Here is a 7,605-nt window from a genome sequence, read left to right on the forward strand (position 1 = left end):
AGAGAGCAGGAAAAGTACTTGGCAATGCCCTGCTGAGGCTTGACTGGAATGGGTACCAAGTCATACCCAGTCTGTCCACATTGTGCCTTCAGCCCTGAATGGCCACCCAACCCATACTGACAAGGAGGCATCTTGCCTGAGCAATACATTATTTATCCAAATGCCTGTTAAATGCCTCAACCTAGAATTCCCACAAGACTCTCAAACTGATGCAAGCCCCAAGCCTGCCCCACCTGGAGTGTAACTGTTTCTGAGTTTAGGACACCAACATCTACACAAACCAGAAATAGGATGCATGGAATGGGGGTGTCTTGCCCACTTGTCCTTTATAACCAGAAGGCCCCATCAATCCCTCCTGTCAAAACGGTCCAGTCCTCCCTGTTCACACTCCCCCTGCCTCGGTCCAGACCCTCCTTATCTCCGGCCTGGGCTCTTACCTAGGTCTTCTCTGGGCTCTGCCCAAACTCCTGCCCCTCCAATGCACCTTCCATTCTGCAAAGTGACCTTCCTAATACCTGAACTCCTCAGCATGCCACACAAAAATATTCTTAGAGATGATTGTGAACTGACCTCCCTTCTGTCGCCCTCATACTTTATACTCTAGGAATAATACGCCTCTTCGCAGTTTCCAAACAACCCATGTTGGTTCACAGAAATATGCTTTCTACATGCTGGAAAGGTCCTGAGTATCCTTGCAACTCAAATTTCCCTTTCCTTGTTGCAAGGATAACTTCTGGAAAAAATGAGACCCAACTTCCCGAGGCATCTAGCATTCTGACATACCACTCTCTCCCTTACAAAGATTACGGTCCAATAGGTGTTATCAATCTGCCCAACCTGAGGACCCTCTGGGATAACACTTATAGATATAACACAGCACTCTGTTCACAGCTAAAGAGGCACACTAATGGAAAAAAAGAATCATACAGACACAGTAGGCAGAAACCCCAGAGGCAAGGAAAAGCAAAGATGACCAGAAATGGACCCATGCAATCTGGGTGACAGGTGAAGAAAATTACCTTCAGTCCTAGATTTATATCATTCTGTATAAAGAAACGTAACTGGTGGTACCCCTCTGTGGTCAAGAGCATGGCCTCCAGAGCCAGATTACTAAGGTTTGAATCTTGTGTCTGTTACTTACCACCTGGGACCATGGGCAAGATCCTTAAACTTTCTGTGCCTCAGTTTCCTTATCTGAAAAGTGGGTTGTTGAGGGAATGAAAAGAGTTAATGTAAAGCACTATGGCACATTGTTAGTGCACAGAAGTGCTGGCTATTACAATGTTCATAAGGCGAAGTCAGAAAAGATGAACCAAAGCAGGTTCATATATTGAAAAAACAAAACTACCTGTGTCCATAGGTGTAAATCAGCTATAGGCTCCACATTCCAACTCTAGTATTTTAAGTTATTTTTCCCCTTAAGCCAAGACAACTCAGGGAACCAGTTCTGAGATTATCCCAGCACAGATACCTGAGTATGCTTCTTTATTTCCCTCTCACGTGGGCCTTAATCCATGAAGTTTATGGAACTTCAGTATGGCTTCAGGACAAGACCAGGAACAGCTTTTTAATTCTTAGGTGTCCTGCTTCCCTCTCTTTTTTTTTAAAAAAAATTTTTTTTTCAACGTTTATTTATTTTTGGGACAGAGAGAGACAGAGCGTGAACGGGGGAGGGGCAGAGAGAGAGGGAGACACAGAATCGGAAACAGGCTCCAGGCTCTGAGCCATCAGCCCAGAGCCCGACGCGGGGCTCGAACTCCCGGACTGCGAGATCGTGACCTGGCTGAAGTCGGACGCTTAACCGACTGCGCCACCCAGGCACCCCCTGCTTCCCTCTCTTAAAGGTGACTAGGATAGTGCTTCCTCCCCTTAGAAATGATTAATGCTAAATGAAAGATAATTAAGGTTCCCTACTTAACACTTTCACTAGGTTTCCCTAAAAGAAGGCTAAATAACGAAACACGATAACCTCCCTTTCAATTTATAAACAATAAAAAAGCACAATTACAGCAAATATCAGAGAAAATTGGGGATCCCATGCCATGGTCACACTGTTTTCACCTTTTGTAAGCATGCTTGTTACCCTGGCCTCGCTACATGCCTCTTTCACAAGCCAACCCTTCCTACCAGGATGGGGACTCGGGTAACAACAATAACCATGATTTATTGAGAACGTACTGAATGTTAAGACTTTTGCACACATCATTGTAGCCAGCTAAGAGTTGTCTCCCCAAATCCACTCTCTCCTTTTCCCACCATGGAGAGCTACGTTTGACCGTTTGACCGCTGCAGGTGAGGACAATGGGACCAGATGCCCCAAGCACAGAGAGAGAGAGCCCCACGCTGTGGATGACAGGGCTGCCTCACCCACTTGGGTCCCTGGATGACCCCATGGGAAGAACCTACCCTGAATAGTTACTGGAGAGGGACAAGCTTCCAACTGAGGGATCTCTGTTAGCCAAACACCAACTGATACAATGACCTTGTTAATCTCTAAAATACAAAGGGAAAGAATGGTATTAGCACCTCCTACCTCATAGGGTTATGGTAAGGATGTAATGAGAGGCTGCATGTGGAGTCCTTACAATAAGCATTTGGAGGGTAACAATTACCCTCATTTCACAGATGAGGAAGTAGGAAGTGAAATGTTGAAGGCCACACAGTATGTGGTAGAGCCAGGACTGGAACTCAGACATCCAACCCCCAGAGCGGATCTTGTACTCCCCATGCTATTCTGCTTCAAGAAGGATAAAACAAGATAATATATAAAGAGCCCGATGGAGTCCTGGGGATGGTACCTAACCGTGCTCAGGAGAGCATCATGGTTGAGAGCGTGGGCTATGGGGACTGATGGACTTCCAACGACATCCAATTCTGCCCTGCCATTACCAGATCTGTGACGTAGGCACAAGCCCCAGTTTTCTCAGGTGTAAAATGAGAGTGATACTAGCAATCTCACGGAGCTGTAGAGAAGACAAAAGAAGGTAGCACGTACCAAAAGCTTCTGACGGAGCCAGGCACAGATCAGTGTTCAAGAAACACAGGTATTAGGAGGAAGCAGGAGAGAGCTGGGACCTCCTGCCCCTCCTAGGACTGCTCAACCGCCTTCTCCCTCCCTCCACGCAGAATCATAACCAACACTTATGCAACTTTCCGACTTGGAAAACAGCACCACACCATCTCCTCACTACAAGCCTGGGAGGTAAGGCAGGAATTATTGTGATTCCTGTTTTGTGGATAGGAAACTGAGGCACAATATTACCAGAATATTAGAGGTAAGAGGCAGGCCGGACTTAGCTCCAAACCTCTGATCGTCATACTTACTGTATAGCCCCTCACCCAGCAGCCTCTCCTCCCAAAAGCCTCTGGGTCAGAGAGGAGCGTTTCTCTATGAATGAATGAATGAATGCATGCACGCATGCAATATTTTAATGTCTTAATTAATTTGACAAATGAAAGGGGGGTGCAACGTGGCTAAATCTGGGTCCCAGCGTGTGGCGTCTGTGGGACCCTGGCCCTACCAGCCTCAGTTTCCCAATCATTAAAATAAGGATGCAAACACTTCCTTTGCAAGGGCATCAAATGAAACTCTGTGTGTAACAAGCCGACACAATGTACCTGGCACATCTTTAGGCTTCTATAAATGGCAACAAAATCTGACTAACGGGTTTTCCTGGGGCAATACCTGCCTGCCAGGCACAGAGGCAGACCCTACGGGGCAGAGCTGGTCAGCAGTCGTCCGAGGAAGTGAAAGAGGGGCCGGTTTGGAGGACTGGAGAAACGGGCCGCCAGGAGCAGGCACTCCTCCACTCGTGTGAGCCGGCCGCTCCGGCCCGACCTCGGACTTGGGCTCCCGCAGAGGGCGCGCCCCGGGTCCCACCTGCTCGCAGCAGCCACCACTCCGGAGGCCAGTCCCAGCGCCCCGCTGCTCGCTGTCGGGGAGACCCCGGCGTCGGAGTCCGAGAGGACAAGCCCAGCCCTGGGCCCGGAGTCCGGACGCGGGTCTCCCGACTACCCCACGAAACGAGCGGGAGAGGTTTCCGTATCGGGAGCGCCGCGCGAGACCCCGCCCCCCCCCCCCCACCGCAACGGAAAGAAACAGACCCCACCGGCGCCCCCTCCACGTGGCTCCCGCTCCCCTCCGCCGCCCTCCCCCCTGCCCACCCCCAACTCCCTACCTGCCGAAGTGCCCCACGTGGTCAAAAATCAACTCCAAATTGTGGGGCTTCATGGTGCCGCCGTGCGCTGCGCTCCCCAGCTGGACACTCCGAGCGCGCCGAGCGCCCGGGACGGCGGGCACCGCGCCCCGCCCCGCCCCGCTCCGCCCCGGCCCGCCGCGCCCCGAGGGGCCAGCCCCGCCGGCAGAGTCCCCCGCGCGCCGGCGGGCGGCTCGCGGGGCCGGGCTCGCTTCCCCCCTCCGTGGCCAGTCTCCCCTCCCCGCCCGCGCAGCCTCCGGCTTCTCCCCGCCGCCGTGGCCTCGTCCCCAGCTCGTCGTGGTCCCGGGGCCCGCCGTCGCCCCCGCGCCCTCCCTCCCTCCTGTGGGGCACTCACCGCGTCGTCGTGGTCGCCTCTCTCTGTCTCTCTGTCTCTCTCGGTCGTGCCGGTGCCTCGGGACTGCCCGAGGAGGCAATGCAGAGACCGGGGTTAGGTTTGGGGGCCCGCAAAAACCTAGCATCTTTGGAAAGACACGCCTCACAAGCGTGGCACTCAGACTTGCGGGAAGGGGCTACTGCAGGTACTTGATTTTTCTATGTAACGTTTCTGGACTCCACTCTCGCCTGGGACAAAAACCGCTCTCTCAGACGAGGCCGACAGTTTGAGGGCCAGGACAGAGTCTCCAAGAGCAGAGCATTAAGAACGGATTCTGATGGCCCCGAAAAGTGACAGGATCTGGCAGGGCTGTGTTAAAGCTTTTATGTCACCCAAAGGGCTAAAGAACGCTCTGGGCAGAGGCTCAAGCAGAACAGTGGCAACCAGAAACTTGTACTTGAGCAGGATTTGAAAAAGAGAGAAAAGCTCACTCCCAAAGTACTTCCCTCACCTACTGGTATATTCTGGATACCTATCCTTTGTCAGTTAAGTGTTATGAGAAATTGTACTTTCAATCCATTTATGGTGTTTTCGATGATCAGAAGTGGTATTTTTTATCTTAATGAAGTCAAATTCATACATATGTTCCTTTATAATTTGTGGTTTTGTATCTTGTTTAAAAAATTCTGCTTTACCGGGGGGCACCTGGGTGGCTCGGTTGGTTAAGTATCCCACCTGGCCTCAGATCATGATCTCAGGGTTCATGGGTTCCAGCTCCTCAACAGGCTCTATGCAGACAGCTCAGAACCTGGAGCCTGCTTCGGATTCTGTGTCTCCCTCTCTCTCCCTCTCTCTCTGCCCCTACCCACCCCTCCTCTGAAATGAATAAACATTAAAAAAATTTTTTTTAATTCTGCTTTACCATGAGGTCACAAAATATTCTATTTTCTTCTCAAAGTTATAGCTTTTGGCTTTTCTCATTTAGGTCTTAAATCCACTGAAAGATCATTTAGTTTAAGATAGAGATCCAGTCTGGGGCTTTTGTCATACACATAAAAAATTGTCCAGCACCCTTTATGGCATTTTCTATCTCTGCATTGCCACCTCTGTCATCTATGAAGTTTCAATTTATGGGCGGGTTTGTTCTGGGCTCTCTAAATCTGCTCCAGTGACCAATTTATTTTTCCCTATACCCATGTGTCTATTATTATAGTTTCATACAATATGCTCCAATCAAACTTTTACTACTCTTCCAAAATAGCTCTTATCAAAGACACCATGGTCCCCATGTTGCCAAATCCAATGGTCAATTTTCAACCCTTATCTTACTTAATGTCCACTGTTAAAGAAAAATTATTTTACGAGGTACGATCATGACTCGCATAGAAATATAAAATGAACAAATCAGTAACTTTATTTCACTCATTAATTAACGAGGGAACCAATAAGATGCTACAATCTGTTCAAAGAAGAATTCAGTGAACCCCACATATAAAAATAATAAGGAATGCTAGTACGAAGTTACAAATAGATGCAGAATTGATCTGTCCACCAGGCAATGGCATTTCACCAATTCCACCAATGCATCAATTGCATTCCACTAAACACAATTCATTTCTATGGACAAGAACAACTTGCATTATTATCAGTTTTCTACAACTTACAAAGTTGTAAAATGGTTCAAAAATAATGAAAGATGAAGATAACCGTGAAGAGTATTCCAAAAGAATGTTCCCATCTCAAAGTGTCTCACAATACTTACTGGTACCACAATATTGGTTTGTCTTAAAACATCCTCCTTGGCTTCTGGGCTACCCCAGTCTCCTGATTTTCCTCTCACCTTTCCACTTGCTGTCATCTCCGTCTCTTAGCTCCTCCTCCCTTTCCCGGTGTCTCTAAATGTTGGAGTGCCCCAGGGCTCTGAGCTCTTCACTTTTTACATTCTCCCTCAGTACCATGACGTAGTTCAAGAGCTGGCAAACCGCAGAGGCCAGGCCAAGTCTGGTCTGCCACCTGCTCGAGCAAATTGTGTTTTTTGGAACACAATCATGCTCATTCATTCATATATTGTCTGTGGCTGCTTTCATACCGCAATGCCAGACTTGAGTAGCTGTGACAGAGTGTATGGCCCACTAAGTCTAAAATATTTACTATCTGGCCCTTTATAGATAAAGCTGGTCAGCCCATGATCTACTCCCAAGGCTTTCAAAACATGTATGAATGACTCCCAGATCTATGTGGCCAAGCTGACCTCAGCCCAGCACTCCAGACTTGTTAATACCACCCCTTGTCCACACGTCTAAAAGCCACCTCAAAATTACCATGGCCACCTTCAATCCCACTCCTCTCCAGCATTTTCTGTCTCAGTAAATGGCACCTCACCAGTTGCTTAGGCCAAACGCTGGGTATCTTCTTGTATCCCTCTCTCGTTTTCACAATCCACATATTTTTCCAACGGAAAATTCTGGTTGCTCTGCCTTTATGATAGAGCCTGATTCTGAACACTTCTCTCTACCCACACTGCTACCCTTCCTGTCCAAACCATCATCTCCAGTCTGGATTAGGCAACATCCTCCTAATTGGTCTCCATGCTTCCTCCCTTGCCCACCACATCTCCCCAAAATATAATTCAGAGTAAGACACTCCTTTGCTTGGCAGCTTTCTCTCACTATTAGAATAAAATCAGAGTCCTAGCATGGCGCGGTCTGCTTCTCTGATTCATCTCCCACCTTTTTCTCAACCACTCTTCCACTCCAGCCTCCTTGCTCATTGTAAACCACACTCCAGTCCCCACACTTTTACACTTGCTTTTCCCTCTGCTTGAAACTTTTTTTTCCACTTTGACTTTCTAATTATTTTTCAATTTAAAAATATGCACCCCTTCCCAGATAAAACAGCCACAATTATATTTTAGGGAGATGTGTGGGACAAGGGAGAAAGCGTGGAGACCAATTAGGAGGGGGTTGCACAATCCAGGATGGAGATGATGGTTTGGACAAGAAGGTTAGTAGTAGGGGTAGAGAGAAGTGCACAGAATCAGGCTCTATCATAAAGGCAGAGCAGCCAGAATTTTCT

The 7,605-nt window shown here is 48.4% G+C and overlaps 1 protein-coding gene across 2 annotated transcripts in view; it reads right to left on the reverse strand.

Moving 5' to 3' along the window:
* SLC22A16 (solute carrier family 22 member 16) overlaps window positions 1-4,294 on the reverse strand; it is a 42,009-nt gene extending 37,715 nt beyond the window's left edge. The window contains exon 1 of one of the 2 annotated variants that reach the window (XM_045499279.1): window positions 4,179-4,294. In XM_045499279.1, the coding sequence (XP_045355235.1) occupies window positions 4,179-4,231 (53 nt within the window). In that variant the 5' untranslated portion in view covers window positions 4,232-4,294. Of the gene's footprint in view, window positions 1-2,406; window positions 2,988-4,178 lie in introns of those variants that run through there. The other variant, XM_045499281.1, reaches the window with a different exon arrangement.
* Window positions 4,295-7,605: the final 3,311 nt, after the last annotated feature.

This window comes from Leopardus geoffroyi, chromosome B2 (assembly GCF_018350155.1).
Source record: "Leopardus geoffroyi isolate Oge1 chromosome B2, O.geoffroyi_Oge1_pat1.0, whole genome shotgun sequence".
NCBI lineage: Eukaryota > Metazoa > Chordata > Mammalia > Carnivora > Felidae > Leopardus > Leopardus geoffroyi.